General features: G+C 41.4%; 1 protein-coding gene across 2 annotated transcripts in view; it reads right to left on the reverse strand.

Moving 5' to 3' along the window:
* Window positions 1-13,327: 13,327 nt before the first annotated feature.
* The window catches only part of Cwc27 (CWC27 spliceosome associated cyclophilin), a 212,447-nt gene continuing 199,020 nt past the window's right edge, over window positions 13,328-26,754 (reverse strand). For both annotated transcript variants that reach the window (XM_055601911.1, XM_055601910.1), the window contains one exon: window positions 13,328-13,735. In XM_055601911.1, the coding sequence (XP_055457886.1) occupies window positions 13,573-13,735 (163 nt within the window). In that variant the 3' untranslated portion in view covers window positions 13,328-13,572. The remainder of the gene's footprint in view (window positions 13,736-26,754) is intronic.

Genomic DNA, 26,754 nt, shown 5'->3' on the forward strand with positions numbered 1-26,754 from the left:
TCAGCCGGCAGTGACAGCTGGAAAGTCGCCTCCCAGGAGTACAGAATCCAGCCTTAGCTAACTGCTCTAACACAGTTCTGACTGACTGGGAAGGAAACCCTAACGATCACCATTTCTGAATTCTAGTACCTGTGGCCAGCACTTAGCGAGCACAGGCTCACACTTGGACAGAGTTAGCTTCCGCACACACTTGATCTTCTGGGAGTAGGAAATATGTCCAGCTCACAGAGGAGGAAACTCAGGGTAGGTCACTGAGGGATCCAAGCCAGCCAGTGGCACAGACAGAACCAGAACTTTTAACTTTATTTTTATTTCCTTTTGGCTTTCATTCCTTTGTATTTTCACTGGGCTGACGATTGAACCAGGGGCCTCAAGCACACTACACAAGCACTTCACCCTTTACTTGCTTTTATTTTTACAATTCACTTCATTAATTTTATTGTGTGTTCAGAACTCAGGTCTTCTTTTTATATCAGAAGGGGTTTTTTTTTTTTTTTACAAGACCTGTGAAATCCAGAAAGGAGCAGAATACAAGTTGAAGAATTTGGGTGGTGGTAGTGACAGCAGTGGAGAGGAATGAATGACAGTAATGATTAAAAAAAAATGCAAAGCGCAATTAGTTCTCAAACCACATCTTCCATACACGGGGTTGTTCAAGGACTGAGATCTTCACAGGCCTATGACATTCTAAAGCCACTCTGCGGGTCATGCAGGGGCATAAAGGAACAAAGTGCTGAAGTGAAAGCATGGCTATTAAAAATCACATCTTAACAAGTAACTATTACCAATTCTCCTGAATATTTAAAAGAAAGCCAGTGTTAACTGTCAGGGAAACCTCTCACTTTAGCAGGGTCGGGGAAGTGTCTACCAGTTGGGTTTGAAGAGATTGCTGATGACTGGCGGACCTTCTTGTCCTTGTAACACAGACTTGAGAGTCCGGTGAAGGAAAAGGGAGTGACAAAGCACCCTTTGGGGGAATGACGACAGAAACCTGAGTATGAAAATAATCACACGTTGGGGATCTTGGAGGATCTGTAAACACTGCCCATTACTCACCAGCTGTAAGGTCTCCCAGCATTAATCCACCTTGGCGGAGGGAAGGACATTACCAAATGACTACACAGCTGGCTTCTCCCAGACGCCTGGCTGGAAAAGCAAAGAAGTGAACATCTATTCTGGAAGACGGAACTGTTTCCTGTAGAGCCCATCTCTACAGAGGTCTTCAGGCAAATCAAGCAGGATTTGAAATTTTATTTTTTACTTTTTTTTTTTTGTTGATTCATTCCAACAAATTCTGAAGCATCTGAGTCCAGTCTTGGATTCAGTTTTCTTAAGGTTTAACTGTGCACATGTCAGGTCTGTGACCAGCAGAGTCATTCCCTTTCTCTGAAGGAATTTTAAAAGGTGATGGGAATGCCGAAAATTGTTATGTTGGCCTAGAAGAGTGAGGACTTGCTGGGCTCTTGAAGGTTTTAGCATTTGTAGATTTGGTGCTTTATCCTCAGTATGGAAGATGGTTTGAGAAAAATCTGCTAGTGAAGAAAACAAAACAAACATTTCCTCCCCTATTGATGGGATAAGACCTTAGCGACCAATAGCAAGGAAAATACAGAGTAAAAGACAAAGAGGGAAGATGTCCAGAAGCCAGACTTCTTTGGCTAGTACCGATTTTTAAGCAGCTGCCTCTTCTTTGGGTGGCTCTCGAATACTCTCAGAATACTCTTATTCATGAGCAAGCTAGGCATAGGTTCACTGCTTGGGATACTCAGGGGGTTAGGATTTGTGTAACTAACTCATAGCTAGCACTTGGTAGCACAGAGGGTATTTGCTCTGGAGAGGAGATGCCAAATGAGCAGCCCCCACTGAGCATACAGAGAGAGCTACCCCAGGTGCTACAGCCAGGTGATGGATCACAGCAGAATGTGTCCAAGAAGACAGTGATATACCAGCCAGGAGGTTGGAGAGACCAAAGACTATTATCAGCCCCCCAGAAGAGGCATTTTCACTGCTCATTCCATAGTGCTGTGAAGAATATCTTTGTTTATCATTTTCTTGGATGCCCATTGGTTGGCAGGCTTGGTAAGGAATTATATTCCCCAGATCCCTTTAGAAAGTCAAGGGCCAGAGGAAGCGGTGGGGATCCTGGTCACTGAAGGCTCTGGAGTTCCCGTCTAGTCTGAAGTCCCAAGCATTTTATCTGTCTATCTATCCGTCTATCTATCCGTCTATCTATCTATCTATCTATCTATCTATCTATCTATCTATCTATCTATCTTTTATGTAAAAGCACTGAACCTCTCTCTGCAGTTAAGATAGAGACAGACCAGACCAAGCAGGGTCCATCGGCTGAACGTTGGCTATGTTGTTGGAGGTACAAAGATCTGGTTTCTCAGAGAAATGGAGTGTAACAGAGCTCATGAGAAAACAGTGGGGCAGGAAATGCTGGACTGCAGGTTCAGTAAAAGGTTTTCCCAAATGACACAGTTCTTTCTTAGAATTTCTGACATGTGGGAATGGTATCTTGGGAATGGTGCCTTTTTCCAGTTTCTACAAAGTCATTGTATGGGCTGGAAGTCTCCCTCAATAAAAAAAAAAAAAAAAAAAAAAAAAAAAAAGCATACAGTACTCCAAAGCCTGTCTATGAGATCAGTCATACTAAGGTAGTAGAATCAATTAAGTCCTACTGAATCATCTGTTAAGGGCTTACCCCTATCAGTACTGTGGCTCTGATCAAGGTGCTAAGTATCATTACATAGTGTTACACAGAAGATAAGATCAATGGAAACTTATCTCACTGTTTTGACTTATTTAAGGACACAAGACCTTTATGTTGTGGATATTCCCAAGGGTTTTCTTTCACAGCCTTCTCTTGTCCTCCGTCCATTCCATGGGGGCATGACACTATTTGCTGTCATAGCTGGAAGGAACTTGAAAGAGGCTGGAAAGTGGAAAATAATCATGATTCAGATCAAAAGTAATTCCTGTGTTTGAGGTGCCTGCTGTATTTAAAAAGCAACAAAGTGAGTTATACACAAATTTGACTTCCTGCTGTGCTACTCTACCGATTTTTAAATAAATCTCTCCCAATGTCTACCTCTCCAATATGCTTGGGAAAAAGAGGCCCAGGAAAATATGTTGCTACCAGGGCAAATGAAACCATATCATCAAGGAAAAAAAAGACCCAGCACTTTTTATTATGGGCATAGTTTGTTCCGCCAAAAGAAGGGCATTTATGAGAACAAACACTCTAATGTTGGTGTTAGAGTGAGGACATTCTATTGATTAGCCTTTTGAGAAAGTAGCTTGCTATCTGATAAATCTAGTTCTTACAATAGAAGGGCTATAGGAAACACAGGAAACACCTGAATCGCTCATTGTTTTAGAGAAACCAACTGATGTTCTATTTGAGAAATAAGTGACTTATTCAGCCTTGGAGTACCAGGAAAGACTTATCAAGGTCATTAATTATATTCCCCATCTGCACTAACAGTGTTTAGAAGCGGGGGTAGAAGTGCTAGGAACTGAGAACAGACAGGGGTGGTACTCATCATCTTGGTTTCTCAGGCTGGTTGCAATGGACTTCATGAAGCTTCTGTGAAAAAGTCTACCATTAAGGAACATAGTGAAGTCGCCTAGGAGAACATTTTTTAAGGAATTTTTAAGGTGATGTGACTCTTAGGTGGGAGGAAACATTGAATCAGTTTTTATAGTTTGGAAGTCTCAGTCTCTTTGGTATTTCTCACTCTAGTCTCTGCCTCAGGACAGCATTTTTCCAGAATCAACCTTCAACCAATCAACCAACCTTAAGCAGAAAAATAAAACCAAGCATCAGAATTAGTTGGAGGAGCTTAATAATAATAGTAATAAAACCAATACAATAATAACAACAACAAAAACCGACAGGCTCCCGGACCCCTACCCAGAGCAGTGTATTTGCCATTTTGGATTTAGGGAAACTGATGATGACAGGATCTTCCCCGGGAGACTCTGCAACACACAGAGACATTTCTACTCTTCCATTCTGTGTTCTTCTAGGGTGTTTGTGGGGATGGGGGTGGGGGATAGATAGTGCACAACCTTGAACAGAGAGCCACGTCTCTCTGAAAGGCTTTTCCTCTTGCTATTTTTGGTGTTGTTTTACTTTTATTTTTTGGTCCTGGGGCTTGTACCTAGGGCATTGCACATTCATGGCCATTCCCTGCCATCGAGCTGTACTCCTAACTGTGAAGAAACTGTTTTGCTTTGCTTTTTTTCTCTGTTGAACAAGCAAGTATTTGGTGAAAAATCTCTGTTTGTTTATAAAGGGCACCCAACTGGTTGTGTGGGCCGATAGGCTTGGAGCTGAAAATGCTGGAAACTGCACATGTGCAAAACCACAAATTCCATAAATACTCAGGATGCTTTTCAGTAAGCAAGAGCACACACCCTGTGTGTTAGCTTTCCCTCGCTATGACAAATACCTGGGATGAATCAATTTGAGAAGAGGAAGGGTTTATTTTGGCGCATGATTTCAGAAGTTTTGGTCCACGGTCACTTGGCTACATTGTTGTGGAACACGGCAGCGAAGCACACCACTGTAAGAGCATAGCGGTTGCTAACCTTAGGCAGGAAGGGAAAAAAAGGTAGTATCTCCTTCAAGGGCATCCTTTTCAGGATACGACTTCCTTCTACTGGTCTATGGCCTAAACTATTTCTCCATCTTCATTAGCATCTGAGGCTAAGAACTAAGCTATAAACAGATGGGCCTTTGGGGGACATTTAAGAGTTAAACTGTAGCATCCTTTCATGGAACTGTCATGGTGAGAACGCTAATGAATTGGAATCCATGACTATGACTAAAGATAAGCTTGACTCTTATCAAATAAGATTTGAAAATTAAAAAAATATCTTAGCCAAGGCTTGCGATCTCCAAAATTTGATAAATCTGACCTTTAAATAACATAAGTAAATGTTTGTACTCAGCCTTTAATGCCTGCTTATAAACAGGTTTTTCAAACGCCAATTTGTCAAATCAACACAGTGCAGTTTCTCATAATCTTAGTGCATCTAGTTATGCTTTATATTTCTTAGCTTGCATTACACACTACATGAGAGCAAATGCCATTAAAAAGCTGCCTACACTTTTCACTTGTTATGTCCACCTGATAGTGTGAATCTAGCACTCTTGATCCTTTTGTGAAATTGAACTTAAAAGGGTAATCACTTTAGGCAACACTCAACTGATTAGGGACCCTGAAGTTGACGGATTTGTGGTCTCCCTACCTGCTAACTATAGATTTGGTAGTGGGCTCTGAATGTAGGCTTTTGGGGAAGGTTCTTTCGGGGATCCCTCTTGCTTTACTCCTGTAGTGAGACTGCCAGTGGCTGCTTTCCCAGGCTTCGTGGTCTCCAGCCTTTGGGTGATGTGCACTTTACTCCCTTGTCTAGGCCATCATGACTTCCTGTTCTTTTTCTGTAATGTTTTTCAGATCCACTTCTTCCTGTTGCCTTCTCAAAATTCTGGTTCAGGCTTTAATTACCTCACGTGCACCTGCACTCTCCTAAGATCTTCTTTCCTGTCTACAACTTTTCCTCTCACTGTTATTTTGTATTCTCTTCACATAGAACTCTCTTCCTGAAGCATCATTTCCATCACACACCTCTTGCAGCAGCTCCAGCTGCATCTAATCCAGGCCCAGGTCTTCTGCTCCGAAGCTCCCTTCACTGCACAGACCATCTATCTCCTTTACAGCTGGACCCCACTCCAGCCAAGTAAACGTCCTGACGGTGTCTATACAATGCTACAACATCTGGCTAATCCAGGCGACTCTGTCAAATCTTCAGTTAATCATCTGGATGTTTTGTCTACAAGACGCCAAACATCTGGATTGGCTGAAGAAATTCACTACATTGATGGAGGTTGGCTTAAAAAAAAAAAAGGAATTGAGCAGATGTTTTGCCATTACACAGACACATTATTGTCCTTAACATTTTTCTTAATAGCCCGTCTGCACAACCTTCTCCCCACCTGGAGCATGACCTGTCGCCTCAATGTCATGTTTTCCTTTCCTTTCAAATTAGAGTCAAAATCCGCCCTGTCACGAAGAAGTCCCAGGTTAATCTCACTAGCCCCATCTCTTGGTCTTCTTTGGCATTCACTTCGTTTTTACATGTATAATTATTTTCAATTGAAGTCCTGTGTTTTCACTGGATTATAAACTCTACAGGTCAGTAGAATGTCTGCCAGAAAGACACCTTGGTTCCTGCAGTGAGAGGCTCAGGAAAGTGGTTATCAGTGGCGGAAGCTCTGGGGTGAGCCTGATACTCCAGCTCCTCTGTATACGGTCTAACACTGATAAATTACTTAACTTCACTAAGACCCAAATCTTCTCCTGATTTGGAAAAGAGAGATAAGGGTAGAGATGAACACGTCATACGGTTGTTTATAAGAATCAACTGAGTTAACACAGTGCTTAGGAGAGGGTCTGGTATAAAGTGAGCATGCCCGAAGCACTGGCATTTCTCACCACAGGTCTTCCTCACATGTGAAAGCACAGTTTTCCTGCCTGTGTTTTCCCAGGCAGAGATAGCGCTTTGATGGAAGGATTAGACGGGCATTGTCCCCATGAGAATAGGGAATCTGGTATCTGGACATTATTTATACATTGTTGGAGTGGCCCCTGAGCTGAGGTTGTACTCTTCTGCATGTCTGTCATAAATACAACCTCTTTTCATGAAGATATTAAGCTATGAGAATGTAATAAACTCATATTGACCTTCAAAAGTTCTCCCTGGGTTGTAGTGGTTTATCTGTCAATTTAGCAAATATTTATTATATATTCCCTTTCTGTTAGGTTCTGAACACTGAAATACTAGTTTTTAAAAGTTGATGAAAGTACTCATTTTGATGATGAGTGCAAAAAAAAAAAAAAAAAAAAGCTCCACTCTTTAAAAAATACATTTAAAATGTATTTATTTTGTGTGCATTGACTTTTGCCTGCATATATATGTTCTTATACTATGTATATGCCAGAAGAGGGGGTTGAATCCCCTAGAACTGGAGTTACAGATAGTTATAAGCCATCATGTGGGTTCTGAAAACTGAACCTGGGTCCTCAGCAAGAGGAGCAAGTGCTCTTGTAGGCTGTGCCATCTCTCTAGCTTCAATAAATAACCTAAGACTCGATTCCCTCATCTGTAAATGAATATAGCAGGTTCTGACCTCATGAGACTGCCTGTAAAAATCAAATAAATTATTGGGCAAAGTGCTTAGTGGTTAGTGGACTACAAATGAACAGGCAGATGGTGACTGAACGTGTGGAGAGGGTTGTGTTTCTAAAGTAGAATTGTTACTGTGGGATTCTCTGAAGCATCATCCAAACACAGACCTGAAGCAGCCAAGGGATGCTTCGCCAGGCTGTCACGGGAAACACGGCTTTGGGTAGTGGGAGCAGCGGCTACAACGATCCCAAGATGGAATACACATAGCTTTCCTGGTGAGCAGCCAGGAAGGAGAGCGAGTAGAGAGGGCTGTGAGAGAGGAGGTCAGTGCGACTGAGGAGCGGTGTGGCAATTACACAGAGCCTCATACCCCACTGTTAGGGCTTGAGCTTTACTCTGAATTACATAGGGTTTAAACAGAATATAACAATGTGACTTAGACTTCAAAAACTTTCATTGACTGCCATGATAACAGTTACAGGGAGATGAGTGAAAGTAAGGAGACTAGATACGGCTCTCTTTTAGTAGCCTGTGTGAAAATTGATGCTCTCTTTCACGTGGGTGGTAGCAGTGGAAAATAGTGATGGTCTGGGTCTATTCTGAAGGTAGAACCAACAGAATATCGTAACAGTTTGGGTGTTGTGAGGTAAAGACAGGTACTCAGGTTATGCAGCCTGAGCAACTGGGAAGTTGGCATTGCCAATGCAGAGATGGGAAAACTGCCAAGGAGCAGGGCTGGCAGAGGCAAGACTAGGAATGGTAGCGATGTTCAACTTTGGAAGTGTCAGGTTGACAGACATGAACGTGTATCCCTTTTGTAAGTTGAAGAGTCACTTGCTGAATTCTCTGGCTAATTGGGAAATATCATCCATAATACATTTGCACCCACCATACAGTATTATAACAAGATTTTAGAGTAGAGAAAAAATACTTCATGCCTCTTACCCCAAATAAACTATTTTCCCCAAACTGAAATTAAACACTACTTCATACATATCACATGACAAAGAGAAGGAAGCTGCAGACAGTAAGTTCCCTGTAACTGTTGGGAACTATAAATCACATATTTTCAGTGGGATGATATATTTTCTATATATGGGATCCTTTATTTCTAGTGTATTTTTATTAAATTATTTGAATATCCTGATATAGTCTTAATATAGATTAAGTACAGAAAACAGATGTGAAAGTCACTTGAGTGTTTCCTAATTTCAAAATTATCTTATTTTTTAAAAATGCTAGCAGTTTAGCCATAACAATTGCATTTGACATCATGAGGATGAGAAAACAATAATTTTCTAAAAGATGAAAAAAAAGTATCTTTTTCTTAACTGGTGCTGTGAAGAAAGTCTCCAGAAGATATTTTAGCTGATCAAGTAACATGAATTAATACCATGATTTAATCGTGGGGGAATAATTTCCAGCAGATGTGGGAGAAAACCAGCTCACTGCTGGCAATTCGTTTAGAATCCAGCTTTTAAAAATCTTTTCAGGTGGGACTTCCCATCCTCTAACTCAATACTACTCTTTTAAGTTAAATAATACATTTGTACACTATTTCAAAAGGGGGATAAATCAAAGACCTATCATTGTATTCTTACCTTTTTCCCCATAAGATTTGTTTCCCTTTTGAGCTGAGTACAAGATTAACTGGAATTAAAAAGAAAGAAGTAGGAGAAAACATGGCGATCATGGATCTAGTAAGGGGTCACAACAGACTGAGTTCTGCAGTGCTGTTGGGAGAGTTTGTAACGAAGCCATTAGCCAGAAATGAAATGAAATGGCAAAAGGAACTACCGTACCAGCGCTTGGAACTGGCTATGGCGGGCAGCATGACAAATACTGCAAATTCTCTCTGAGCTCACTCACCACCACTGAAAACACCTCTCCACAGGGACTGAGGAAGCTTAGTAGCTGTGACAGAGACGTGACCTGTGGGTTTGGTGAGGGGTGTGTGTGTTGGGGTGGGAGGTCATGGTGGTTAGTGAACATTCCTCCCGCAGACCCCGCACTTCTAACACCAGCCTTGTATGGTCTGATGTCTTAACCACTTTTCTTAGCCTTTGAGTTTCATCTAGCAAGAATTTGTCTACATCCTGGTTCCTGATTCACATCTCTCCCTTAAAAGCTAAAAGAAGCAGAGATGGGAAATGGACTGTGCTTTCCAGAAATGGGGCCACCTGGCAAACTGCTAGGTTGCCGGCAGACACAGCCTCGGTGAAAGCAGGCCCGCTCTTGTTTGTGAGTGGCAGGGAAGAGTGCAACCCCTCTTAATCACTCTGCATCGACACCGTACATACAAATTGTTCACCCTGATAGGGCCCTCAGGGTGACTCACTTCACACCTCCCCTTTCTAGTCATCAGTAAGATAAAGCAGTGTGTTTCAGCCATACTTGCGTCTACCTAACCTTTCCCATATAGGGCAGGCTGACACAACACGATAGGGTTGTGCACCTCACACATCTGATCTTATCAAGAGCCTGGCAGTGACAGTTTGCTACGGACGCCCACCATCAGTCACCGAATGTGTTCTAAAGACAGCAGCAAACCACTCATCTCCTCACACGTTTTAATGACCTCTTGTTTTATGATGTCTCCATTTTTACATGCAGCAGATGTGTGGCCTCAGAGGAGACAGAACTGATGGCGTGTGGCAAAGCACATTTTTGTAACATTAAAAATCCCAGACAGATCTCCATTAACTTCAATTACCCTTTGGGAAAGGAAAAGTCAAGGGCTGGTTTTAGCTCTTCATGTGCCACCAGCCTCACCCAAAGTAGAAGGGAAGGCTTGCAATAATTAGAACAAAAATGCTAGTTGTTTTTCTCTTTCTAGCTTTGCCACAGGCAAAGAACAAGAACTCTGACAGGCTGCTTTGTCTCAGGATATCCCTGACCAAAACACATAAACAAAAATAAACCAAGATACAAAAATGAAGTGAAAATTGAAGGCAATTTTTAATGTTATCATATTATTAATTTTTTTGCATTCATTTACTTGGCCTAAACATTTTTTCCTATTGTTCTTGGAAATTACTTTAGTGAAATTTGTAATGGTGAAATCCCATAATATTCTAATTACTACTACATTTCAGAACATTCTGCTTCTTGCAGTTAAGTAGATGAACATTTACACTAAACTAAGATTTTTTGTTGTTGTTGTTTTTGTTTCTGTTTATCGAGACAGGGTTTTCTCTGTGTAGCCTTGGCTGTTCTGGACTCGCTTTGTAGACCAGGTTGGCCTCAAACTCACAGAGATCTGTCTGCCTCTGCCTCCCAGAGTGTGGGGATTACAGGTGTGGGCCACTGCACCTGGCTTCTAAACTTAGATATTAATTTTGTCATTCAGCTAGCTTTCTTTCATGGTATCAGAAGGCATCATGCAAGCTTTCAAATGAGGAAAGCAACCAACAAACAGCCCTACCCAGCTATGATACCTATATATTACCACAACAACTAGCTTGAAAACCTACAGGGGCTGTAGTGACACACATACCTTTGTGGGAACCAGCAGCTAATTGGACTTAAAACCCATAGAAACCTGGCCAACTACCCAGAGCTAGTGAAGTCCTGGGTCTTGGAGGACAGCCTATAACCACTCATTTACTAACCCAGCACAAACCCTAACTGCATTCTAAAGATTTGGCTTCATACACACACATAAAGTGTAGTCCTCACCCCAGGCAGAGGATACTTTTCTTTGCAACTGACAGAGATCATTCCAGAACACCAAAACCAATCAAAATGAAGAGCTGTGAAGCCCAGTCCCGACGGATACATCTACAAAACAGCTCCTACACCTAAGGTTCAGGGAGCGTTGTCAAAGAGAGGGCATAAAGATTCTAAAAGCCAGAGGATCAGGGAGCTTGATGTAAGGTTGTGTCTCCTAGTAACATCAGAAGCTTCACTGGTAAAGTCATATCAATGGGACTGCCTAAACAGGAGCTGAAAAAGGACAACAGAAATAGACATGCTAACGTGGATGAGGCTTCAGCCCTACACAAAGAACTAAGAAATGCTGAGTGGAGGAAATGGTCTCCTCCGGGGAAGAGCAGACCAATTGGTTATCCAATACCAAATGGTTGGCTCCAAAAACACATACAAATAATATTATACAGAGCAAGCAGGTTATGTTTAGAAACATATATATGTATATATACATGTGTGTATACAACATATGTATGTAATAACAATTAATGAACAAAGAGGCCATGAATTTGAAAAAGAGCAAGGAGGGGAATATAAGAGGCCTTGGAGGGAGGAAAGGGGAGGGGAACATAATATAATTAAGCTATAATTTTAAAAATAAAAGAAAAAAATCACCTGTCTTGTAAAAACTGCAATTATTCTTTGACTCGTCCCTGGGAGAAGGACTAGTGAGTTCTTCTGGGCTAATATTGAGTTGGTAAAAGTGGCTACATTAGAGAAGAACAGCAGAAATGGCATTTCAACACATGTAGTAGCAGAGCATATTAAGTAAAATAAGTCAGACCTAAGAAGATAAATACTACATTTTTTTCTAGATAGGTTTTATATAAACACATAAAATTGTACATGTGCATAGAGTACAAAAGTCCAAACAAGGTTTTTAGTGGAAGGAATGGGTCGGGGAGAGGAGGAGTGGATTTGGGCAAGATATATGATGTGTTTTTATGTAAATCTCTTCATGAAACCTATCACTGTGTGCAAGGAGTACAGTAAGAAATAACTACAGTGATGTGTTTTTGTGACCAAATCTTGCTCAAATGTCCACAATTCACAGTTGACCAACACTCTCCGGAGCACCCTATCACATCTCTTGTGATCTGAAAAGGTCTCCCTCCTCATTCAAGGCAGAGGGCTCCATGAACACTGGGAGCCCTGTCTTCTCACCTCAGGTTCTAGACACAATCAAGAAGAGCAAAGGTTGTGGCATGCTCCTGTAAGCAGAATGTGCCTAACCATTCGGCTGAAACTCCAGTGGATCCTGGCATTCCTTTCTCATCCTCAGGGGTAACCACTAGTTTTAGGTATTTTTACATTTTTGTTTTATATCTGTGCACATCCATAACAATACAGATGATTATAGTTCTGCTTTTTTTTTTTTTTTTTCTATGCTGAGGATCCATTTCAGGGCCTTGTACATGCTAGGCAAACATATACCCAGAGTCTGGTGGCCTTTACCTCTATAAAGTATCCCACAGTAGGCTAGGAAGCAACATATTTATAATCTGCTTTATGATGCTTCAATGTGGTTAGCACCTACTCACTTTGAACAGTGTCTGAAAATTTCTTTAGGGTACAGGCTTAGGATTCTTCTTTGGTCAAGGGACATGACAATTTTCAGTTCTCTGGGCAGACTAACTTAGTCACCTAATAATAAAAGTTCAGCAGCCACATCATTTTAGAAGAAGTAATGAAGCTGGCTTCCTCTTCCTAAAGCACTGGTTCTTCAAATGTGATCCCAGGTGCAGCAGACACACGGACGGAGAAATATAAGAGCCCTGCCTTTCTACTTCTGATGTTTGTTAAGCCTCTTCCCTAGGGTCCTCTTGTAGTTTAGCTTCTTTAGGGCTATAGATTTTAGTATATTTATCCTATACTCTATGGCCAATATCCACTTATAAGTGAGTATATACCATATGTGTCTTTCTGCTTCTGGGTTACCTTGCTCAGGATGATCTTTTCTAGTTCCATCATTTGAAAGGTGAAATTCTTGATGAGTTCTAATGGTGGTGTGGGTACTGTCCACCTACCTGCTCCTGGTGTTACTGTGTGGCCAAGGGCAGAGTGGCAGGCGGCCCAGCAACAGACTGTGGTGTTTGTTGAGCATGGTAGCAGAGTGCTCTGTCCTGAAGGCATTCATAGCACCAGGCAGTAGGCTGGACAGAGTGAATTATTAATTTGCCTATGGGTTCCTAATGAATTAAAGAAAGGGTCCTATTGGTCTGGCTATTTCTACATGCTTATATGCAAAAAAATCACCAGTGTTAATGTTTTTATTTTGAATTTTGATTTTATATTACAGTGTAAGGGGTTTTATATTAAAGTGCTCTTTCTCTGAGTACTTATTTAAAAAATCTTGACAAGACATTCTCACAAAGTTCAGGGTGAGGGGAATAAACAGGCTTATAGAATATGCAAATGGTTAACATTTAAACCAGAAAGAAATTGGTTTTATTTCAGATTTAGGAATATAAAAGGTCAGTTAAGAAAAAAAAATGTATCAGTAACCAAAAGCATTTGCTTGTATCATCCCAAATTTACAAAAGGAAATAATTCCAGAAAACAGGTTCAGATAATCGCTTCCTGCCCTTCCACGATGCCACGGACATGGCTGTCGCAAGGACGTCACTGTAGGCGGCTTCCAGTTCTGGCATCACCACTCTCCTTTCACCTTCTTTCTTTTTTCTCTCTCAACAGCTTTTTGCTTTCCTCCCTTCTCCTTTTGTTCACTGGATTCCGAGGATCATAGATTTCAAATGTGTCTGAGTCTTGCATGCTTGCATCTTTCACTTTTCTTGTTTTATCTTCAAACTGGAGCACATGTGACATCCTAAATAGGAGGAGAGACAGCCCAGTGAATACAGGCTAAGAGCCCAAAGTAGAAATTTATATCCCACTCTCCATGGGACAGGAGCCAGGCAGCTCAGAGCACCAGGGCTGGGTATGGGGTCCGGGGTGGGGTGGAGAATGGGGTGGGTTGCTGTTTTCGGGTGCTCATCCACCTGGAAGGCAGTTCTACAGAAAACAAAGCTAAGGCGAGAAGTTTTACTCAGTGGCAGTGTTTACCAAGCGTGTGCAAAGCCTTGGGTTTGGGTCCCCAGAACTGCGTAACAGAAACAAAGCAAAACTAGGGAAAACATGCCTAGAGTCTGCTCTACTGCTTGGCATTGCTGGGAGTCTTTGCTCCCTTGCTCACTGTGAGTTCTTCCCCTGGTGGGAGGCTGTGATTTCTACCCTGGAGTCTCCTAAAGCCATATTTGGAACTCAGTCCTCTTTCTCGGCAGAGTACACCCACCCACAGGGAGCCAGCTGTGGGGCAAGATGCCAGCCACTAACCAGACCTATCTGAGGTTTGTGTTTTGACTCTTTGAAGAGTCAAAAGCAAACAGAGGGGACATGAGACTAGGCAGTAAAACAAAACAAAACAACACACACACACACACACACACACAAATCCCAACCTGTGCCTTGCATACATTAGGTTCTGGGTTCAATCTCCAGCACCGCTAGCAAATTAACAAAAAACCAAATAAGCAGTGACAAACAGAACAAGTAGTGTGCATAAATAAAATAAATAAAAGTTTAAAAAGAAAATAAAAGTTTAAAAAGTAACTGAAAGTGACGTTCAAACGGTGTTGTGGCTGTCTTTTCTTGGAGTGGCTCAGTTTTTATTTTTTATTTTTTTGTTTGTTTGTTTGTTTGTTTTTGTTTTTAATGCAAAGGGAATGAAATTTCTGGCAGGAAATTTTTGGCATAACTCCATGAACTAATTTTCTCCTCTTACTGTTGATTACAGCAAATCTCATGACCCTGCCTTCTTACTTTAACAAGTGCTTACTGGTCTTAAGGTATCAGCATGTGCTTGATTCCTAAGTGGTCATAAGCTGGCTATCCTTAGCAGCAAGGAACTATGCCAGTGGTTGGCTATGCCCCCACTGCGGTATCAGGGATAAACAGAGGGGACATGAGACTGGGCAACTGGATGAATCAGGAAAGAGAAAAATCCAGTTTTCATACGATTAGACAAAAGTGATAAGGTTTTTTTACTAGTTATTTAATAAAAAAAAAAAAATCCAAGTAGTGCATCAGTTCATCTTAAATATACATTTCCTTCAACATGGAAGACAGGAATAAAACCCGGCATACAGCCCTTGTAACTTTCAGATGAAGCTCACACATGCCATTGATTTCCTTTGATATGTATGAGCAGAGATTTGGGCAGTTGGCATTATCAGGAGCCCTCACTCTTTACCCTGCAGCAGCAGATGATGAGTGACATTTATTTGTACGGAAAACTATAGGTATGTACAGATTTTGAAGATTCTCGAAGAGATTTGGAGAAGAAAAGAAAATATTACAGATAAGGACATTTAGAGGACCCAGTAGCATCTGGACCACCACCAGTTCCTTCTCTTTTACTTTAGAAAGTCATCGAGATGCAGTGAGTATCACTGACATACAGATGACCTACATCATATTTAAATGAGGCAAACCACAGTCATATTACTATGAATAATGCATTATTTGTTCTGATTTAATAACTGATCTCAACACAGGAATATGCCATGCCACATGAGAACTGCTGACTTCTAACAGTTCCATTGCTTCAGTAAACACTGTCAATTAGAAAATGCATCCTACAACCATTGCATACATATGTGGATTTCCCCAGAGTCTGATTTTCTTGTGCTTTAAATTTCCTGTGGTGTTTATTTGAGCATTACCTTCTGAGAATGCCCAATTCATTGAAAAAGGTTGACTTTTTTCCATAGCCATAGAAACAAGAAACTAGTAGAATTAGCTGGAAACACAAACTGGATTTAACCAATTAATGATGACTTACCTAGGTCTAAACACAGTGACATTTCATGTCACTTCTGAAAGCCAGCAACAACCTCATGCTTCTGATAGGTGATCTATCACCTAACCAACGAAGACTCACCAACGAAGTGCTTCTGAAATCATGGAAACAGCAACAGCCTCTACTTCTGAAGCTGGTGTTAACCCTGAGGTAATTCTTCTCCTTCCAGACTACACGACACCTGCAACTTGCTTCACTGGGTGTGCTGGCCTGTCTTATGTCAACTAGACACAGGGTAGAGTTCTACGAAAGGAGGAAACCTCAATGGAGAAAACGCCTCCAAAAGGCCATAAAGCATTTTCTTGGTTGGTGTTTGTTGGGATGGTCTCAGCCCACTGTGCATCCCTAGGCTGGTGGTCCTTATTTCTGTGAGAGAGTAGACTGAGTAAACCACAAGGAACAAGCCTGTAAACAGCAACCCTCATGGTTTCTGCATCAGTTCCTGCCTCCAGGTTCCTGCTCTGCTTGATTTCCTGACCTGACTTCCTTTGATGATGAACAGTGATATGGAAGTGTAAGACAAATAAACCTTTTCTCCCCCAACTTGCTTTTTGGTCACGGTGTTTTGTCAGAGCAATAAAAACCCTAACTAAGACACTTGAAGACAGCGAATGAAGTACAACTATTTATCACTTTGATACTGTACCGTGTGAAGAGCCTTTCCTTCCACACCCCGGCAGTCTCTCCTGTGCACCCCACAAGGTGCACTCTAGAGATTCCAAGTGTGTTAGAACGAAGAGGAGCAGTGGGGCTGTCATGCTAAAGGCCCTTTACAGATCACAGGAGCTCAGCCCTGCACTGTGAGAGCAACAGTCTCCCAAAGCTCACGTCTAACACCTAAGTTGGAATCATATGTCCCTTAAAGCAACTTCATTTAATGCTTCTAGATCCATGATTTGCTTACTCCACTACCCAGTTAGATTATTAACCTTTCCACAAATTTATTGTTCTTTTCCATATTCTGCCTCCAATACAGATTTTTAAAGATAACACCTATTTCTGGTAGAAATTATTCAAGTTTCAAAAGGACTCTTCCAGATGTTGTCAGTTAAAAACATAAAAGGGTAACTTCCTTCTTTCAATGCCATGAGATAAGCTTGTAACTACTGGCCTTGGTTGGCTCTGTATAAGAAATAAAATCTAGGCTTGTGAGCCACAGAACCAAGTCTGCAGGAAGAGACCTTCTCTCAGAAATCTGAAAAACACAGAAAGCCATAAATTTAAAGGAGCTGTCTGCTTCGACTGTTTGTCTCACAGGCGCTGCACTACACAGGTCCAACATTTTGATGAATAGCAATCTTAAACCCAGAGGAAAGAAAGGGCTCTCAGCTTACAGACTACTTCAGATTTAATACCGTAACACTTAGAACGGCTGGCTCTTCCACAATAACACTGAATCTTTAATAGGAAAAAATGGTTCACCCATTTATCTTTCAACATGCTTTGGTCACTTCATTTTTAAAGGGAAAACAAAATAGTTACTATGATTTGGGATATAATAAACCCCTGACCTCCGTGCCTCCATAAATCACGGGCTGTATGAACTGAAAGCATGCCCACACTTCAGAGTCCTCTGAGGGCACACATGCAGACTGAGGACTTATTTCATCCAGAAGGCGCTGGCACTTTAGTTTAGCACATCCCAGTAACTCAGCCCTGTCCACTTGATGACTGTTATAAAACTGGACCAATCAGAGCAATGAATTCTTGTGGAATTAATTACACACTAATTGTTTACATGTGAGAATTTCAGAACTTGTTTACTTGAAGGCCAAGATAGAAACTTAGTTCTGATTAAGACAGTCTTCAGCACAGGCTCAGGTCTCAAAGAAAAGCATTGGCAGTAGTCACGTTACAGAAGATGGAGGCTCCGTATCTCCAGAGTGCTAAAAAGGGAACTTTACTTTGATGTAGGGTATGCAAAAGCATAAACAAAAGTGAACAAGTGGTTCTTTGCTGACCTAACAGTCAATCTCTCACATAACTGGAAGACATCGTATGGATAGTCAGTGACATCTGTGCAAAAGCTAGAAGATCCGACTTTCAGCTCAATAGAGTCCCAACATCAGCAATTTACTTCTGATTAAAATGCACCAAGATGATTTATCCTGAGGGAAAACCTCATTTCCAAGTCACCCCAATTTAAGCACACTTCCCCCTTGGAATAAACATGATTCCTTTGCTCTCTGAGATGTATCTGCTATGTACTGCTGGCCTGGTACCTTTCTGAGTGCTAGATTACAGGTATGTACGTGTCACCATGCCCCACTCATGAAACACTTATTTAATCACTCTGCTATTCTACTTTGTTGTTTTAATTATTTAACTATTCTTCCTTCTCAAATTCTTCTAGATTATGAAACAGTGTTTCTAATTCGCTTCTCTTATCATACGCCTCCACCCAGGAACAACTTGCTGTCGGATAGACTAAAACAGTTCAGGCAGAAGCATGCTCTGCTCAAATGCGTTGTCCCTATCTCACCGACCTCACTTAGCTTCTCTCACCACCTCTCACTGTGTTATAACTGTCTGTCTACTGAACGGTGAGGAGACTCAGGTGTTGGAGGCAGTGTGTGCCTGGTTCACAGCTGTGTGTCCTGCGCTGAGCATGGCATCTGTTTTTCTTGTAATGAGAATGAAACCTTTACACCCTTGGAACTGGCCAAGCCTGACACTGAAAGGTTTGCTAGGCAACTACTTGACCTTTCGTGGGCAGGGGCTGGCTTTTATTGTAATGATAAGCTCCCTGAAACACCTACCAGCCTGCAGAGAGTCTCAGGTCCGCTCTACGTGACTTTCACAACTTGGCACACACTCACGGTAACTCGGCCAGTGCACTCTGTCAGGTTCTGCAGGGTTTACTCCCTGATAGACTTCAGTGGCAGATACCTCCCGCTCTTAATCTCCCATAGCTCCTGAGTTCAGGGGAGAGGATTTTTTTTTTTAAAGGAAACATTAATTTTAAAGAAACAAACAAAAATATTCCTACCAGGCTTCTACCTTCAAAGGTACTGACTTAATTATCCTAGGATGGGGGTAGGGCTGAGTCCCAGAACTAGCCATTAAAAATTTCTTACTGGTTATTTTCAAATGTAAAGAGCATAGAGCCAATGAAATTTCATACTCTAACACTGACTGATTTCATTCATTTACCTTTGCTTTGTTCCTTTGGAGACAGGGAACAGTGGTCTTTTTAGAAAACAAAACAAAACAAAAAACCAAACCTTTGGATTATTTTACTTTTGTATCTGAGTGTTTTGCCTGCATGTACGTCCGGGTACCATGTATGTGCCTGGTGCCCATGGAGGTCAGAAGAGGGTGTCATATCTCCTGGAACTGGAGTTATGGCTAGTTGTGAACCATTATGTGGGTGCTTGGAATCCAACTCAGGTCCTTGGCAAGAACAATAAGTGTTCTTAACAGCTGAGCCATCTCTGAAGCCAGGCTATCGATGACAAGAAGTCAAACATGACCCAGGCTCTGCTCTCCTGAAGGAAACTGCTTATTTGGAAGAACACACAGACACCATAATGTGGCAAAAGTATGTTTTGTAATGTTAACGGAGTGGGTACAGTAATGGGAACATCCACTGATAGTGCTCTCAAAATCTTTCACATGCTGCCTGCAGCATCTGCACTATGGCTAGGAAGGAAAGAGATTACAACGCTTTTTCTTCGCAGAGCTAGAGGCCTTGTGCATGCTGGGTAAGCACTCTACCACTGAGCTACAGCCTTAGCCGACCGACCAAACCCCGCTCATGGGCAACTTCTGAGAGGGTAGAGGAACCTCTAGCTGTTGACCAGCTGCTGTTGACTAGGTGGTAGAGGTAACAGGTTTTTATCTGCAAGGATGGATTTTTAACCTTGGCAATCAGTCAAAAGTGAATTCTGTGCTGTGTCTAGTAAGAAAAAAATCAGAATAGGTTATTCTGGAGCACAAGAAGTTATAAAGAGAGGAACATGTGGGAACCCCAGACTGGCCTATAAAGCAGTTCCCAAAGCTCCCCAAAACGTGGGCTTATCTTTGGGGGAAAAGAGTGCTTTAAAACAGCATCAACTTTTACTAGGAATCCTGTTAATATCTTCAATTCCTATTTTCTGGAATCCCAGGCCCAGATTTTCTTTGTTCTACCTAAAATGAGGATGCCAGCTGATGATCCCATTCAGTGCAGATCCATGAAGAGCAGAGGCAGGACCCAGGACCATCTCTCTGAGGATGGGTGTCTGATAATGTCGCGCGTCAAATTACTAAGGTTTGCACTGTAGTCCATGACAATCTCTAGCTCTGTCTCTTTCTCCCTTCCTCCCTTCTGGTTTAAACTTTTTGGTACATTGTCTACAGAAGGAACCCCAAATTTCTTATGTCCCAACTTTAAACTGGTTTTTGCATGCTTTACTACGTTCTACATGATCCTTATCTTTCATTCCAAATATGCCAAATTCTTTGTAGCTTCCTCACTTTCTCCAAGCTCCTTGCTGCCTTTTTATTTCCAAGACTTCACACTCTCTCTCCTTCCTGTTAACTGTGTCACCACCCTGGCTCCTGCTTGGCCTGGCCTACTTTCTCTTTCATGACAGTTTTGAGCCTTCTTCAGGGTGATGCAACCATGGCTCTCTGGGTCACAGTGCTCTGAGGAACAGAGGAACAGAAGAACCGAGGCTCTGTTTCACTGGCCTCTGTAGCTCAGCATGCAGTGATGCTTGGCCAAAAGAATGCTGTTTGTATGTGCTTGCAAACAACTCCATACTTCTGGGATTCCCATCACCACTAAAAAAACCTTTGGCTAGAATATTGATTTTCTTTACTTTTCTCCTTGACAGTTTTAATATACAATTCCAAATTATTTAGCAATTACACACTGTGTAAACTTCTTGGTTTTCAGGCAAGTAATTCACCTTTCAAACTTTCTAACAAAGAAAAGAGTACTAAAAAGGTGAGGCACAGTATTTCTACAGATAGCAATTTGTACTATAAGAATCCTGACCTGTCTCAAATGGGCTGGTTAACCTGCTTAAAGATTAACATCAGCTCCTGTTTGCTTAGCTCTGAAGTGTGGGGAAATGCACTGACTATCCTCAGACAGCCTTCTGCTTCCTGGTTTGAATGACCTTGTCACTCTTTGTGAACATACACATAAGTTGTTATAATTTGTTTGCATATTGTGATGACTTCGCATTTCCCTATTAGAATTCTTAAGAAACCCAACTAAATAGCTCCTGGTTATTATTTAAGTTTGCCATTCTTTGGACTACAGAACACAAACTTAAATGATTTGGGAATGGTTTGAAAGGCAGAAGCAGCCTTTGTTTGTAAATACAAATTTCAGCAAGACGAAACAGTTTCCAAGCATTGCCTCCATCTGAGTCTTTGAAGGACCACACTGTTCTGTGTTAGAAACAGGCTGCAACACACTTTTGTCCATGTTATTTCTCTGGAATGCTCTATCTCCTCCTTTCTTGGTCCTTTCAAAGCCCAGTTTAATTCCCATTTCTTCCTAAAACCCTTTTCTCATTGCCTTGGCCCTCAGAACCTGCTCCAAAATTTGAATTTCTTCAGCACTTCCCAGAGAAACCCTTGGGAATGAAGTCAAAGCTGTGTTTAGCTCACTCACTGTGGCCATGGGAAAGTCACCCTGCTTTCCTGCCTGCGATGAGACGATGGTAATGCCCACCATAGCTACTTCACACAGAGTAAGCCAGGCTTGGACGTCAAGCCCTCAGAAGGTATGCAAATGGCAAAGGGGTCTCAATAGCCCTTTAACCCACGTGCTTCATGTGCCTTTCTCAGGTTGGTCCATAACTAAATTCCACAGACATGGTGGCTTACAAACATTTATTTTCCCACCGTTAGAAGACAGAAGCCAGCACTCACCTGAGTAGGGTTCTTTCCTTGGGCTACAAGATGGCTCTCTCTCACTGTGTCCCTATGCAGTATGTGTGAATGGAAAGGAAAGAGAATTCTTGTCTTTTTTTTTTTTTTTTTTAAATAGGAACACTAATCTCATCAAGGAGGTCTCACTCTTATGATTTCATAAATACCTAATTTTTCCCCAAATGCCCTATGGGTATTAGAGCTTCAGCATATGAATCTCTGTGTGTGACCAATTGTATTATTTACAAACTATGTTTTTACACAACTATTTATCATTTTTATAATTAGGCATTTTATAATATTGACATTCCTTGTTCTTATGTATATCATCATTTACTACAACTTACTTGGACTCAATATGGTCTGTTTATATGGATCATCAACTAGTCAAGAACATTAGTTATAGAGAGAATTAAAGTAGACTAATTCTGAGAGGCAAAAAGAAGGGAATGCTAATGAGTTTTCTGAACTTTTAAGAAGACACACTAGGAGTATGTGCCCACAGTGGACAGGCCATTGGGCAGAGTGAAACTGGTTACCCACAAGCCTGAAATAGATGTTTTGCTTGTCCCAGCCTTACGAGCATTTAATCTAGCTTCCAGAATTATGATCTAGCTCAGAATTATGGCAAAATAAATGTCTGTCAAAGTCACCCAGCCTATGATGTTGCTATAGCAGACTGACAACACTAACACAGGCCAACATTTACCTTGTCTTTTTTTCTTGTGAGGACATGTCACACTCATGTCTCCTTAGGCTGTAGCTTTGCTGTGATGTGTGTGTGTGTGTGCCCGTGCTTGCATGTGTGTGTGTGTGTGTGTGTGTGTGTGTGTGTATGATGTATATGGAATCTTGAGTACAGATGCATGTAGATGTGTATGCAGAGGCCAGAGAGGCACACTGGTGTCTTCTCTCACTCCACGCCATATTCCCTGGAGTTAGGGTCTCTCACTGAATCTGGAGCTAGGCCAGTGGTGAGCAAGCTGCAGGTCCTGTCTGTCCTGCCCTCCACACAGGTATACTTGAGGCCATGTCTGGCTTTTTCTTTTTCTTTCTTTCTTTTTTTTTTTTTTTGTGGTTTCTGAGGATCTGACTCAGGTCCTCATGCTTGTGTAGCAAGTGATGTACCCACTGAGCCGTGTCTCCAGTGTGTCCACGTGTTTCTGACCCCTTGTGAAGTCTGAGGGTGCTGCTCAGGTCTTTGCAGTATCTCATGCCACTGCAATCTGGTGCTTTCTCACATAAGACGTGGCTTAAAGGTTCTTGAACAGGTGGCACTTTGATCACATGGCAGCTACATACTAACAACATGACTCAATGACTGCTAATGTTAGCTTTGACCCTCATGTGAGGTTGTGCTTTTTAGGTTTCTCCTGTGTACAGTTACTATTTCCCTCCAAGTTTCCTGCTTCTACGTGACTGTGGCTAAGCCACCCCTCGGGTATGGAGTTTTGTTCCTTCTTTCTCTTTGACCTGCTGAGAAGAGGACCCACACTTCAGCATATACTAGGCAGTCCTCCACCACTAACCCCCGCCCCAGCATCCCTTTTCTCCTTTTATCAGACTATGCTGGTTAATTTCACTTGTATGTTTCTTTCTTTCTTGTACTGGTAATTTTATTGGATTGTAATAAGTTTACAGGATACCCTTGAGATAATTTCATGTTCTGATCCAGAGATGGCACTTAGCTATCTCCATAATAGTTTGCAGTTTGTCTTTTACATAAAGATTCAGTGAACTGAACTAGTAAGTCTATTGCCACATAATCGGTATTTGATGAATTGGGTTCTTTTTAAGAGTGGTTATGTCAGCATCTCTACTGCCTTTTGTGCATTTGTGCTGTGTCTCACCACAATATTGAAGACACTCTCAGAATTCCCAGTGCTGGACACTGTAGACATGAAGGAAAGCTGAACCTATTCTACCTTAAAAATAAGCAACACAGCAGAGGCACTTGGAAGGGCACAGAATAAGTCCCCATTCTCAAGTCTTAGTTCACAGTCCTGAAAAACTTGAAGCCTGATGCTGTTGGGGGAAAATGCTATGCTAATGAAAAACCAAGAACTAATACTTTCTGGAGATTTGAAAACTGTTCACCAACATTTGGTACTTACTGTAAATTTGTTAAAACAGCACAGTATAAAAGTGACCTACTGTGGTTTCAGGAAACTGGCTCCCATAGGGAGTGGCACTATTAGGAGGTGTGGCCTTGCTGGAGGAGGTGCGACCTTGTTGAAGGAAGTACTTCACTAGAAGGTGGACTTTGAGAAGCTCAAACCGGGCCTAGTGTCACACAGTTACTTCCTTCTGTAGATCCAAGTATAGAACTCTCAGCTCATTCTCCAGCACTATGTCTTTCTGTATGCTGCCAATTTTCCCATCATGACAATAATGGACTGAACGTCTGAACCATAAGCCAGCCCCAATTAAATGTTTTCCTTTATAAGAGTTGCTACGATCATGGTGTTCTTCATAGCAACAGAAACCCTAACTGAGACACACACACCTTGGCTGCTGTTTAGAATATAAATGGCTATTTGATTACAATTTTGACATTTCCTATACCTCTTAGGATATGCTTACACATATCCTAAACACCATTTGGTCTTTCATTTCTGTTTTTAACTATCAGAATGTTATTTTTAGGTTACACACCTAAGGATCTTAATTTTAGACTTTTCTTCATTAGTAATTACAAGCAGCTTATTGAGGAATTAAGAGGTTAGGGTTTAATTAGCAGCATGCATAAAAAAAAAAAAAACAAAAAAACAAACAAACTATTTCCAAAATGTAGTATGCAGCTGAGATCACAGAACACATGTGAGAAGACAGGGGCAGGCAGAGACTACTTTCCAGAGATGAAAGTAGTTCAGGGGGACATTGCACTGCTTGTCTAGCAAAGCAGGTGGTACAGGACAGAGATGCCCCAGAAAGAGGCAGTGGGATCACAAAGGAGAATCACAATGTAAGAAAGCTTAAGTGGGCAACAGAAACAGTGACCTGAAGGAATATAGACAGAAATGAAAATAGAAACAAAAGATATTTAAATGATAAAAAGAGACAAGTAGGAAAAGAACCGTAAAACATTTGAGCTAACAGAAAGAAGTCTAGGAAAAGTGGAGATTTGGGAAGCCAGGCAAGGAGGAAAATAGGCACAGGCTTTTGGAAAAAGAAAACAAAGATGAAAGTCAGTGTACTGTCACTGTTCACTACTAACATGGAAAATTCGTCTTTGTTCTGAGTTTTAAAGGAACACTGCCCTTCTGGGGTTTTGAAAAGCCAAGTTTAAATAACGTCTTTCATTTTCCTTAGTTAAAAAAATATTAGTAAATATTGGGTACTGTAGACTAAATGTGGAAGATCTAATTTTCCAAATCTCTCTGGCAGCAGGAGAATGTACCTCCTCAGCTTTCTTGTCTCTCTAACAGCTTACCACTGAGCAGAACCAGGTGGAAAGATTGAAGATGCTTTCCAGAAGACATCTGTAGTGTGTCCTTACACCTGCTGGGAGCTTCAATCCGGAGTTCAGCCAGGAACAAAAACTCTGGCCAGCAGACTAACGGCCCCACAGAGGGAAGACCAGAAGCTCCCAACCAGAAGGTCTGCTAAGCAGCTAGGGCTCATGGCTGGCTGCTTGTCTCACTCAAATCGTACCCATGACCACAATTTCCCTTGTGGGAGAAATGTATTTCAGGATAGACGGTATGCAAGAACAGTGTTAATGTTGAAGAGCTTTCTTTACTCAAAAGAAAAAGCAGCACAAAAGTGACTTCAGGGGCTGGCTAGAGAGCTTAGAATTAAAATAATCACCATTCCAGGGTCAGCAACTCTGACAAGGACCTATTTATAACGAACCACACTGGCCTTTTGCAGGATTATTTATAGTTCTGTATAAAATGAACACTAACCAGGGACCCTGGTCTATAATCATATTTCTTCTTGCTTCATTTGATCACCACCTCAGAACCTGGCTGAGAGAGGGTGGAATAAAATATCTACACTACGCTGAGCTCACAGTTCTATGCTGTCCAAGGCTGAGCTACTGTTTCTTTACATTGTGTGGACAATGCATGCTCTGCCATGTGTACTTCTTGTTTCCTCACTCTCCGGGTAGCCTCCTGGAGAGAGCCACTATTTCACCAGTAAGCTACTACTATCCACAAATAAAACATGCCCCAAACACACAAACCCCACATGTAAATCACACTGTTAACAACTATCATAGAGGCTGGGTGTGGTGGCGCACCTGTAAGCCCAGCACTTGGGGAGGCAGAGGCAGGTGGATCTCTGTGAGTTCGAGGTCAGCCTGGTCTACAGAGCAAGTCCAGGACAGCCAGGGCAACATAGAGAAATGGTGTCTCGAAAAACCAAACCAAACCAAACCAAACCAAACCAAACCAAACCAAACCAAACCAAACCAAACCAAACCAAACCAAACTGAAATGAACCGAACCAAACCAAACCAAAAAACCCCTAAAACACTATGATACAGAAACTAAGCCACAGATAGCCACTGTGAGTGGTTATAGGTCAACAAAGGTTCTAGAAGTCATCAATTCTTAACAGAAATGGTACAAGTTCCAAACATGGTTCTGACAGACCTACTGACATCATGGTTAATTCTTAAAAATGACAAATGACATCAAGGGTAACAGTGACACATTTACTGAACACTGACTGCTTTTAACATCTTGCTAATCCCAATTTCTAAATAGAAGTTAGTTTGATTCACAAACTGGCCCTCTTACCCCCAAAAAGTGACCAATAATACCTGGAATTACTTAATTTATACTTTGAGAAACAATGATAGAAATATTATATAATTTCTCCAAGATCACAGCGCTAGGAAATTTCCAAATTGTGATTCAAGATTATGTCTAATCTTAAACTCCCATGAATATAACCACTCTACTGTTTATATTTCTATGAAAATTATAGGCAAACACAGAGGAAGCCAAAATAAACAAGCTTTTAAATCTCTCTCTGAATTTAAATTCTTTAAATAATACAAATAATGTTAGGGATGTGAAACTGAACATCTTGCAAGATTTAAAAAGACACTGGAAATTTTTTATTTCAAGAGTTCTGAAGTTCTAGAATTACTTTTGGGGGCTTAC

The sequence above is a fragment of the Psammomys obesus genome, unplaced genomic scaffold (assembly GCF_907164565.1).
Source record: "Psammomys obesus unplaced genomic scaffold, mPsaObe1.curated_primary_1811, whole genome shotgun sequence".
In the NCBI taxonomy this organism is placed as follows: Eukaryota; Metazoa; Chordata; class Mammalia; order Rodentia; family Muridae; genus Psammomys; species Psammomys obesus.